Here is a 12,719-nt window from a genome sequence, read left to right as displayed (position 1 = left end):
AAGGTGTTATTTAACTGTTAGGTGAGGATTCCATTGACTCCTTCAAGTCCCGCCTCAAGACCTTCCTCTTCGACCATGCCATCGGCCACCCCCTTCCCCTCCCCTCCATTACCCCCCCAACCCCAGCTCGGGTCTGAAATGCTGTACACTGTCCAGCGCCTTGGGATATCCTCCCGACGTGAAAGGTGCTATACAAATGTAACCTTGTTGTTATTGTTGTTGAAGGGAAGGAGATAAAGAGGTATAGGAGATCTTATTGTTATAAAATATTAGTATAAAGAATGATGTGGGCCTGTCAGCCGAGTGTAGCGCTGCAAACCCCCTAGTTTCATTTCTTTGATTATTAATTATAACCATGTCGGTTCAGCACATTAAATGATTGAGACGCAAATTTCTGTTCTGCGCATTATAAATGGACGCCAATCATTCCCGGGTGATGCAACATCAACAACGACTTGCATTTATATAGCGCCCTTCACGTGGGGCAGCATCTCGGAGCGCTTAACTGTGGCGGAGCCTGACCCCAAGCCGGGCGGAGGAGCTGGTGACCGTAAGCCCAGTCTTCCGTCGTGATCTAAAAGAAGTGGAAGGAGGGGGCAAGGCGGAGGGATTGGGAGAGCGTCTCAACACAGCCCAATTCAAAACATTTTCCAAAGCTCTGGAACTAAACTTGCAACACAACACACATTTTGTTTTAATAATCAATTTTTATTACATTTTTGTTTGTAAATATACATACAAAATGAATTATGATATTTCTAGAATAAAGCACATTTTTTATAACCATACACACACGCACACACAAAAAATCACAGCTCATGTGAGTTCTCAGGTAACTTAAAACAGGGCAAGCAAACTATAAATCAATACATTGTTTTATCCAACAGTTTCACATAGTTAACTATGTTTAAGATTCTAGGCCTAATTGGCTGGAAGTACAATACAAAATTACATTTGTATGGGCCTTTCACGTCGGGAGGACGTCCCAAGTAGGCAAGTTATCAAGCCAAAGAGGAACAATTCCTATGTCAAAAGGCACTGTCCTATCACAGGTTTCCACATTTTATCGTTCAAAAGAGTTAAATGCTTCAAAGCACAGAAAGAATTGAAACCCCAGAGAGGTTTGTTTGGCTTTAACAAACACTGAATATAGGACCATTATTTCAATTCACATGGCCTGTAGGATGAGTGAGTCAGGTTCCTGAGACAGGCAGGGTCGCAGGGCTACAAGGCAATGTTAAATGACAGGCCAGCATGGCTCAGCAGAAGACTTGGAGAGGCAATGATGGGGATAGAGTGAGGCTAACAATTTTTCCCACTTGGCTCCCATCGACCCTGCAACCTAAAGGCCTAATAGTGGTCCTGGCTGAATGAACAGTGAGTAGTTTGCCAGATAGTGGCCTCAAATTAAACCATTAAACCTTTTTAAGTGATATTCACACAGTGAATAATTTTGAGAACTCAGTTTTGAAAATGAACCAAACAGAATGCGAGACTAGTGGACGCTCAGTTGGCTGAGCTGAGCTGTGGGATGGTTCGACTGTCCTCAGCACCGTGGGCAACCAAAGCAAAAGGCTCAAAGTTTCAGTTAACGTATACTCAACTTGACTGTCAAGGCACCTTGATGTAGCTTACTGATGCTAGCAATGATCATATGTATAATTTCTGTTGCAAAATGGATCGACTTCATGATCCTCACACTCACTTCAACCTCTCTGAGGTCCACCCTACGTGTTAATAGGTTTGTTTGTCTTGCACAGTCAACAAAAAATGTGTAGGTAGATTCCCTGTTGCAGTAATCAACCTCCAGTGTGTAGATAATAATAATAATCCTTGCATTTGATATAGCGCTTTTCACGTCGGGAGGACGTCCCAAAGCGCTTCACAGAACACACTGTAAAGTGAATTGACTGCATATTTGTGGGCGAACGCGGCAGCCAATTGTGCACAGCAATGTCCCACAAACAGTCGTAGATTGAAAATGACCAATTTATTATTGGTTTTGGTTTTGGAGGGATTATTATTAGGCTCTGTGTGGAGTAAGGAAACTTGCCCAAGGTTTCGCCCTCTGCCTGGAATTGAACTCAGGTCTCTCACTTGCAAAGCGAGTGCTCTAACCACTGAGCTACAGGACTCCACAAGATATGGTTCATTTGGAAGTCTTTACGAGGTAAATATCCATTAAGCAAAGAAAATCATCAATAATTTGTCTTTTCTAAATTAATTCCATTTATTAACTTTTACTCTGCAAAAAAAGTTAATTGAAATCCACTATTAGAGGCACTGATGCTTCGAGAAGGAGATGAATTCTCATGCCAAGTGCAGTAAAATACACCTTTGGTCCAGATTAGAATAAAGTGATACTTTAGTGGAATACTGGATAGCTACAACAGATTAGATGTAGCAAGAAACTCCAAGGATTAATAAAAGCCCAAATTAACATGCCTCAGTGTTGCTCGCAAGCTCGGTAGTTTTCGCTTTTGCCGTTTCAGCACATCAGTAATAAATGCAACTTTCCTCAGCTGCACGTCAAGTGGAATTTTCCAGCTCTCACAAAAATGTCACGGGGGAGAGTTGGGGAAAAAAAAAAATTGAATTGATGAAATTGTGCAAACGATGCCAATGCAGGAAGCAATTGGGTCACAGTTTCATTCATAAGCATCCAAAGACACATAACACATGAATAATCGGGGCCCTCTGCATCAATGAAAATTCTGTCATCGCGCTTTTCTAACATGTTGCACCCAACTTTTTACTTTGAAAACTACCTGTTTGATTCCAACATTAAAATGCTCATCGAATCCGTCACGGGTTTGCTGTATTTCTACCATGGTTATTCAGATTAGCAATAACAACAATCCTTGCATTTGATATTGCGCCTTATCATGTCGTTGCGACGTCTCAAAGCTCTTCACAGAATATACTGTATTGCAAAGCGGATTGACTGACTGTGTATTTTGTGGGCGAAATAATTAATCACTTTGATGTAATGTGAATGAAATAACGGCAGTAAAGATCAAAATATTCCTACAATTCAATGGTTCTGTAATTCTAGACAAAGTTCAAACGTTCCTTTGCGAATATACATCAGATTTACTCTCTGATTGCACTCAGTGATTACTGCAATTTTGAGATCGGTTTGGAGGGTAAAACCCCTTCATTTGATCTGATCCTCCTGTGTTGAATGGGTCTCAGGTTTGATGCTGCACAGGAGACACATCATGCCTGGATGTAGTGAAATAGCGGTGCAGTGCAAAGCAGAAATATCACTATTTTCCATTTTTTTAATTTTAATTTTGGGAGCTTTTTCCATTGCTTTCTCTCTCTCTCCCCCTCTCTAGATGCACAGCATTAAGTGACACCCTAATGTGAATTTATAATGTGGTTCACGTCGAAAAGATAAATACAAACGGTAAGGACTTGGGTTGGGGCTCTTTCTCACAAACAGTCTGTGTAAAGGCTGGCCTACAAAATACACTGCCGCCAACACTTTACAGTGAATTCCTGTGAAGGGCTTTGAGATGTCCTCCCGATATGAAGGGCCCTACATCAAATGCAAGGATTGTTCTGGTAGATTTGTAGCTTGATTCACTATTGCTCAGGTTCTCAGACACCATTTCCTGAAGAGATCACTTCACAGGATTACAAGACCTCAAGAGACATTTGGGTGAAGAAAGCCCTTCAGCCCATTTGATCTCAGCCTTCCAGAGTACCATTGCAAAAGTAGGTTTCAAAGAAAACAGGCAAGCTATAAAGTTCGGTTTTTGTCCTTCGGTTCGGTTAGTCGATTTCAGCTAAATTAATAAAAGGGTGTCTCCAGCCTCGACATTCTTGGGCCAGAAAAAGGGGAGAAAAAAATGCATATTTACACAGTGGTTAAAAAATTGCACTGTTAAGCTTTCTTGTGCTGTCCTGACAGCAATCGTCTGTCTCTGTAAATCATAGCATTAATACGCACCATTGGGAAAAAAAATCACAATCAAACCATATATTCCTCGTTCCATTGCTCGATCTCTCGAGAATGATGCACAGCATTAAGTGGGAAGGCTGACCCATCGGTGTGGATTTATAATTGTCCAAAATCTAAACCTGTGATCTCTTTCTTACATTGATTTGCAGACAAATAGTATCTCCATCATGTCCTGTTTGTTTTCTCAGAACAGCATGAAAATTCCGACATCTACCTTTCAAAGCTGTGACACTACTAAAGAGTCAACTCATTCACATTGATAGGACGCAAGCAGACATGTAACTAGCGGGCGATTTATCAACCCATAGTTGTAGCGCAAAAAAAATACAATAACAACAAATTACATTTGTATAGCATCTTTCACCTCCTCCAGTTAATCTGAATGATAGATGGGCAGGACAGGCTTAAATGCTGTCTTGTAGTGGCACAGGCTGCCACACACGCTTACATCCCCATTTCTGATCTCTGTCAATGAGGCACATCTGGTGTTCCCGAGATGTGCCGTGTCCTTGTCCAGAACGTCGAACTCCGAGTCGCTCTTGGCGCCGTTGGCTTTGGTCTTGATTCGCAGTTTGTGAGGAAGGGCAGAGTGGTTTGGTTTGTGGGCCGTGGGATACTGGAGTCTGAGGTCGGTTGTGGGAGAGCCTCGTTGCATATTAGGAACCTGATGCTCATCTTCCCCTTCTTCGTCTTCTTCTTCTTCTTCTTCGGACTCCCTTTTGCTATTTTTACCGTCCACCTCTGCCGCCTTTGGGGAAGCAAGCGAGGGCCTGGTGTCCAGCCAGGCACTGCTGTCGGGGTACTTTTCGTGGAAAGGATGCAGGTATTTGGGATACACTAGATGGCTGATTGAGTTATGCTGGGCTTTCGGCTCGTGAGGGCTGCCGACGGCGCTATGAGGTCTCCGTTCTCCGTTCGCAGGCTGGTCGCTCGCTTCGGCGGTGGGTGACACCGACAGCCTGGGCGAGTGGGGCGTCACAACGCAACAGCCGTTCCTCAGGAACGAATTGTTCAGCTCCACGTAGTGCGGGTCCATTTCGAGCACCTTGTGCCGGGAGTAGCACTTCTGCATGCAGCCCTGGATGATCTGGGCTTCTTGAGCGTAGGCCGAGGCACTGATGAGGCTGTATCTCATCTTCAAAGCCAGGAGCTCTCTCCTGAGGCAGGTGTTCTCCTCGTTCAGGGCCAGCACCTGGCTCTCCAGCACCAGGTCGTTGAGGCGTCTCTTCTCACGGGACCTTTTGGCCGCCTCGTTGTTCTTGCGCCTCTTCTCCCAGTACGAGGCGTCCTTCTTCTCGTCGGGCATGAACTCTCTCTTCCTGCGGGAGCTAGGAGTCAGCCTGGTGCGGAAGGCCCCGTTCTTCAAACACTGGGGCTCGAAGTCCACCAAGTTGTCGTACGAGGGAAACATGCCCGAGCTTCGACACGTTTCACCTGCCGCTTGCTGCACGTGGCTGTGGAGACGTCTCTCATGTGGTACTTTGTCAAGGGCCTTTTGGAAGCTCACAGGACTGGCGCAGGATAACAAAAAAGAAGCTTAAGTGTAAACTGAGTCCAGGAGCGGCTCCTCTTCAGATACAATATTAAGGTGGTAAGTGGGTGTCTCCTTTGCTGGGAGGGGGAGAGGAGGAAGTGGAGAAGAGAAGAGGCAACAGCCTCGGTCCTTCACTGCACAAGTGGAATTGTTGGCCTCCTTTCGCAGCCGAAAGAATTGCTCTTTGGAGTAGCTACAGAGAAGGACGAACAAGAGAAAAGATGGCATTGCAATTAAGATCTTTAAAAGAACTCTGATATTCCACACACTCACTCGCACACACAGACACACACACACAAAGCAATTCAAGGAATTCATTCCGATGGTAAACATATTTTAAATAAGATAAACAAGGCGCTATTTCAAAGGAGAATGACAATCTCATAATGACCTGCTAATTTGTCTATCAGTACAGTACTTTACACTAACGAAAACCTCTGTAACGCTTTGAGATGACCTCCCGATGTGAATGGAGTTCCATCAAGTGCAAGGATTATTATTCCAATTATTATTATTATTATTATGAATTTATACTGCAAGAAATGGAAATCTTGTTGCTCTTTTGGATGGATATCTAGGTGATGAATAGTGAAAGTAAATACTATAACAGCTAATATCAATAATAAAAATAATAATTATCCTTGCACTTGACATAGGAACATTCATGTCAGGGGATATCTCTAAGCCCTTGGAGGATTTTACTCTATAGTGTAATGACTGTGTATTCTGCCAAAGGGTTTCAGTTAGGGCTCCTGGAAACCTCCCTCGAAGGTCATAAGCTGCATGTTGCCTAACTGTTCCGATGGAAGCGTGATAATATGTACCTTTTATACATATATCACTCAATCCACAGCTGTTTGTGGGACACTGCTGTGCGCAATTGGCTGCCGGGTTTCACCCACAAAATATACGGTCAATTTACTTTGCAGTATATCCTGTGAAGCGCTTTGAGATGTCTGGAAGAACGCGATAAGACGCTATATCAAATGCAAGGATTATTATTATCATTATTATTTAGTCCAGCAACCCTTAGCAACATGGTTGGCTCATCGGTTAGCACTCTTGCCTCTGAGTCAGAAAGTCGTAGATTCAAGCCTCACATCACGGCTTTGAATTCAAGCATCCAGACTGACAGCGCAGTCAGTGCTGGGGAGGGAGGTGTCGTGCTTCGGTTGAGAAGTTAAACCAAGGTTTGCCTCTTCAGCTGCACGTTAAAGATACCGTGGCGTATTTGTAAAGTGAAGAGAATTTCTCCTTGCCAACAATCCTCCCAGAAAAAACTAATTATTCACTACATAGGTGTACGTGGGACATTGCTACATGTGAATTGTTTGTTCAGTTTTACTTGCCAATAAAAATACACAGGCACTCGTCTTTACAGTTTGAGATGTCCTTCATTGTGAAATATATCAAATCGATTGATTGATTGATTGATTGATTGATTGATTGATTGATTGATTGATTGATTTATTGATTGATTTAACAGCTTGCATTTCTATTTAAAACAGATGTCGCGAGGAACACTCAGCAGGTCAGGCAGCATCTATGGAGTTTTTTTTTATTTGGGGGATGTTGAAAGGGGGCAGTTTATAAGGACAAACAAAGAAGGGGGGCAGGGAAAGAAAGGCAAAGGAGACAATTAGGTGGAGGACAGAACAACAACAACAACAAATTACAATTGCGTCACGCCCTTCACTGTGTATTTAGGTTAGTGACTGTATGTTTTTATAGGCCAGGGAGCTGGGAAACTCAAGTAAACATTAGTTAACAAGTGATCAGAAGAATCAGGCACCAACATATTCAAACGCACAGGAGGGTGGGCCAGAAAGACTCGAATGGGAATATTTAACCTATGTCAACTGTGACGAACAGATTACCTGTTAACCACCTCCAGGTCTAGACGTTTTTCAAAGAAAATGAAAAATTTAAACAACGCCCACACACACCTTACTGCTCCACAAAACAGCTTCTGGTGACAAAAGTGAGATTGAATTTCTAAGAACAAACACAAGTTTTTTTTAAATCAAGGGTGTGCATTGAAGTGGAAGATAAACAAATTAAGTTGAACACAGTCATTTCTTCTAGGGACAGTGAGTTCATCTGCTTAACTTGTGAGGATGTTTTTCATATTAAAAGAAATGAGCATTTTGCAATCTGTTCCCCTTACAGTGTATTCTGTGAGGCCCTTTGAGACGTCTCAATGATGAGGTAAGGCGCTATATCAAATGCAAGGATTATTATAGAATTATTAAATGGATGTGGAAGTTGAAACTCAAATCAGGAAGTCTCAGAGCATTTAAACAGTGGCTGAGCCTGACTCCGAGCTGGGGTTGGGAGGGGGGAGAGAGGTGACCATAAGCACGGTCGAAAAACAGTAATGACGTACTTCTTATCTGATGGTATGAAATAACCTTTTCCTGGAGAAGGGGAAGAGGCTTTCTGTTCAATACCACCCGAAACTTGAAGAACTCTACTGTAAAACACTATACTTGCAGACTGTGTAGCCAGACATTAAAGGGGTTGATGTCGTGGAGAGGAAACCACACTGACATTATATGTCAATGTATGATGTCAATTGAACATTCTTATTTTTTCAATAAAGGCATTGTTAAAGTTTGTAAGGTTCATCCCAGTCTATGTAGAGCGATCATGGAAAAAAACTGCGTGTGTGGGGGGGGGTTGGGGAGGAGAGGGGGAGAAGCTCCTTAGCACGATCGCTGAAGGGAATACAAATGTTATAATGATAATCTTTGAATCTGATATACCTGCACGGGATTTACAGTGGGGTGTGGACAGCAATTTCCAACAAACATAAAGTGAATGACCAAGTTTTTTGGGGACCTGGCAGAATTGTTGGCCACTTTTAACATCCACCTGAACAGGCAAACCTGAACGGGCCCTCAGTTTAACAGTTACGGACAGTTATTTATGTTTGGTTGTTTGTTTGTTTTTTAGATATATATATATTTGAAAACATAATATTTAGTGCAACAAAAGAAACATTTTCCGTTACATTACGTTATTTTGGGTTACAGCGAGGATTGTGTTAGTTTCATTACCTGTGCATTGTATTACTTATTTTCCAGGTTGTGTTATAACAGTCACGTTTCTGTTACATTACTTATGCATTATTTTTCTGAAAGGGGTCTGAAAGTGCACACCCACAAGCTTCTGACTCAGAGGTGAGAGTGCTAGCCAGGCTGACACCTTTGCTGTAGCCCAATATTGTGATGAATAACAAAGAAAAATCTTGCATTTAATATAGCACCATTAGTGTCGAGAGGACATCGCAAAGCGCTTCACAGGACTCACTGTAAACTGCAGTGAGCGTGTATTCTTGTAGGCAAACCAGATACCACTAAAAATTGCATTTGGATTTGTAAACCACATATACCATCAGAAGCTACATCATTATTTAATACTAAATTTATGTCACAAAGAGGGAAACTTTTCGGAACAGGAAAATCACTCGTGCATCGAGGAAGATAATAGATGAAATAAGGCGCAACAAGCAAATTTGCAGAGCGGGGGAGGCTGGTACGTTTATAAATTATAGCCTTTAAAAACATTGAAATAAGTTGAAAGTAATGTAAAACCAACTCCATCTTGGAATAATAATAATGATAATCCTTGCATTTGATATAGCGCTTTTTACGTCTTCTGGACGTCTCAAAGTGCTTCACAGAATATGCTGTAAAGTGAATTGAACTGGATATTTGTGGGCAAAATGCGGCAGCCAATTGCGCACAACAGTGTCCTACAAGCAGTCGTGGATTGAGTTACAAAATTATTGTTGTGTTTTTTGATAAAAGGCGCGCGTACATTTTGCATAAACTCTTACGTAAGGTATTTGAAAGCTAATGACACAAATTAGGAAGATCTCTCAGGCACTGAAAGTTGTGTTAAATGTTATAACTTGAATGAAAATTGAGGCTGCAATTTGTGAATATTATTTAAACTGCAAAAGTAGCGTATTAAACAATCAATAATAATAATAATATTCCTTGGATTTGATATCGAGCCTTATTATGTCTTCTAGACATCTCAAAGTGCTTCACAGAATATACTGTAAAGTGAATTGTGGGCAAATAGTGTTTAACTAAAAGCTGCAATATTCTACAATTTATTCTATTGCATTTGCGCTTTGGAGTCAAATTTCCTAATTGTGTAAAGCAATTGTGTAAAGCCCCGTATCGGGACTTTGAGCTCACACTGTCTCGACTGGTGCCTCAATGCAATTAGGAACGTGCTTTAAAGTGAATTGCGGGTGTTTGTGATTATGCAATTAACTACAAAGGTGAAGGATTATAAAATAACCTGCCATCATTTTTGTTGTCTTAAATTATGTAACTCAGGGTAATGTGGAATTTCCTCTTTATTAAATACATTGAACGTGTTTCACACCACATGCAACTTAGACCCCCATTTTCAAAGCAACTCGATTTAGAGACAAGAAGGTTCAGTTTGTAGCGCTCTCGCCTCTGAGTCAAAAGGCTGTGGGTAGAAGCCCCGTATCGGGACTTTGAGCTCACACTGTCTCGACTGGTGCCTCAATGCAGCACTGAGGGTGTGCTGCATAGTCGGAGATGCTGTCCTTTCCATCGGACATTAAACCAATGTCCCATCTGTCTGTTCAGGTAGGTATTAAAGATATAATAATAATAATCCTTGCATTTGATATAGCGCTTTTCTCAATATCTCAAAGCGCTTCACAGAATATACTGTAAAGTGAATTAACTCAATATTTGTGGGCGAAATGCGGCAGCCAATTGTGCACAGCAGCGTCCAGCAGCAACAGTCGTGGATTGAAAATGACTAATTTATTACTGTTTTTTTATTTTGGAGGGATTATTATTAGGCGTGTGGAGTAAGGAAACTTGCCCAAGGTTTCGCCCGCTGCCTGGAATTGAACCCAGGTGTCTCGCTTGCAAGGCGAGTGCTCTAACCATTGAGCTACAGGACTCCAACTGCTGGGTGCAATTGACTGCCCCGTTTCACCCACCAAATACGTAGTCAATATACTTTATAGTGTAAGTGTATTCTGTGTAGCACTTTGAGACGTCTCAGTGACGTGATAAGGTGGTATATTGAATGCAAGGATTATTATTGCTATCATTCAAAAAGAAAAGGGAGTTCATCCCAGTGCCCTGGTCAACATTCCCCAAAATAAAATATTCATTCACTTTATGGCTGTTTGTGGGTCATTACTGTGCACACAATGTTATTGAATATCAGTCTCGTCGGGAAATGATAACGTAAAACATTATAACACACATTTCCCTGAAGGTGCAATAATTTCTTTATCTTGTTATTGTGGGATCCTGCAGCTTAGTGATTAAAGCTCTCGCCTCGCAAACAAAAGGACCTGGGTTTGATTCCCAGCAGGGCGAAATGTTGGGCAAGTTTCTTTACTCCACGCGCCTCTATTTACCTAGCAGTAAGTAGGAACCCAGTTGTTAGTCGATTGGCGGATCACTTTTCCGGGGGTAATAATTCCTTCAAAAAAATAATAATAATTTGGTCACTCAATCCACGGCTGTTTGTGGGACACTGCTGTGCGGAATTGGCTGTCGCATTCCGCGCACAAAACATACAGTTTATTCACTTCACAGTAATATCCTGTGAAGCGTTTTGTGACATCTAGAAGGTGCAATAAGGCGCAATATCAAATGCAAGGATTATTATTATTATTGTTTAGGTCTTTAAGAGTCAGTGAAAGGTGAATTAAAATTACCAACTACTTTACTTGCTGTCAAAAAGTATTCTGTTTACATTTCCTGTGTTCAGCGTATTTCAAAGGATTTGTTGTAAAGTGCAGTGACTGGGCTTTTCGTAGGTGAATGCACATGACATGAACAGTCACTACACTTTGCAGCAAACGCAAAGGTCCACCCACTACCGCCACAGATTCAAATTTAACCTGTGTTGTAAGTGGGTGGACCTTCTTCCCACACGGGCAAAACTTGCCTGACACTTGTGTACAGTACTGATAGCAATGGAAAATGTCGTTTTTTTTTTTTTTGAATCTCTTATTTTCCATGAAAAGCAAGCTTCAAAGCACGCACTTAATTCTTCACTGTCAGCATTGCGAGATGTCAGCCTGGCTCCCGTTTGCCTTTCAATCAGAAAATTGCTCTCCTTCGGGTGAGACATTAAACCAAGGCCCTGTCTGCCTCTTCAGTTGGAACTTTAAGATCCTACAGCAAAGTAAGAAAAAAGGTTCTGTTCTAGCCAGCAATCTTTCCCCCCTCCACCCCCACCACCACACACACACATTCACAAGAAAATTGCAATTTATTTCATGGCTATTTGTGGCTGTGTGCAAACTAGCTGCCGTGCTCGCCTACTCAGAAACATTACAGAGAAAACACTTTTGAGATATTTCGATGCGATAACGCAGGCACCTCATCAAATGCAAGGATTATGATTATTACAATCATCGCCGTCCTTGGTGATTCAAAACATTACGCTACATTGCCTGTGTATGAAGATTAGATGTATTAGGAACGAGCAATTTTGGGGCAGTTTATTCCTATTCTGCAAAGAAAATATTGTATTTTCATAAAAGGTTCCCCGTTTGCCAAGCACAGTTTAGCATTCATGACAGACTATCCTAACAGGGAAGGTTAGCAGGGTCTCTTCGAGATTGACTGGGCTCCAAGATGACATTCCTGGCAATGGAATTTGGGAATTGAGTCGTGGTCTCAGTTGTCCAATACAGGAGCTCGGAAAGTCCACAGAACTCGAAGGTAAATACTACCTAGTCAGCCTGGCTTATTGGTAAAACTTGAATGAACAGACAAGTCATCTACCCTTTTAGCTCTTGCCAAACTAGATAATTATTTGGGGAGCACAAGTTTGCAGGGCTATGCGGAGAGAGCGGGGGAATGGGATTGAATTGGATAGCTCTTTTCAAAGAGCTGGCACAGACACGATGGGCTGAATGGCCTCCTTCTGGGCTGCATAATTCTATGATTCTGTGAAACCTGCAAAGCAAAGCCATAACAAAGGGTGGCTTTAGTTGGACAGTGGGATGCTGCAATAATAGACTGCATGGTTTTACCTGGTTATACTCTGGCAGGATCCCCCTATTCCCAAGCCTTTGGCTCTCGCCAACCTGCACCTCCGCACAGCTGGCTCTGGCCTCTTGTTTCTCCCTCATCCCCTCCGCTCCACCATCGGTGGCCATGCTTTTAGCCACTACGCCCCGAAACC

At 42.2% G+C, this 12,719-nt stretch overlaps 1 protein-coding gene across 1 annotated transcript; it reads right to left on the bottom strand.

Annotated features, from left to right (window-relative positions):
• Positions 1 to 4,343: 4,343 nt before the first annotated feature.
• Positions 4,344 to 5,381, bottom strand: LOC103183566 (nuclear factor interleukin-3-regulated protein-like). The gene has a single exon (XM_007901135.2). The coding sequence runs from the start codon at positions 5,379 to 5,381 to the stop codon at positions 4,344 to 4,346; it is 1,038 nt and encodes a 345-aa protein (XP_007899326.2).
• Positions 5,382 to 12,719: the final 7,338 nt, after the last annotated feature.

The sequence above is a fragment of the Callorhinchus milii genome, unplaced genomic scaffold (assembly GCF_018977255.1).
Source record: "Callorhinchus milii isolate IMCB2004 unplaced genomic scaffold, IMCB_Cmil_1.0 Scaffold21, whole genome shotgun sequence".
Lineage (NCBI taxonomy): Eukaryota > Metazoa > Chordata > Chondrichthyes > Chimaeriformes > Callorhinchidae > Callorhinchus > Callorhinchus milii.
This window is presented reverse-complemented; position numbering and strand designations above follow the sequence as displayed.

What these genes read in the sequence shown, in the direction of transcription:
- LOC103183566 (XM_007901135.2), bottom strand. Translation starts at nt 5,381, where the DNA reads ATGTTTCCCTCGTACGACAACTTGGTGGACTTCGAGCCCCAGTGTTTG.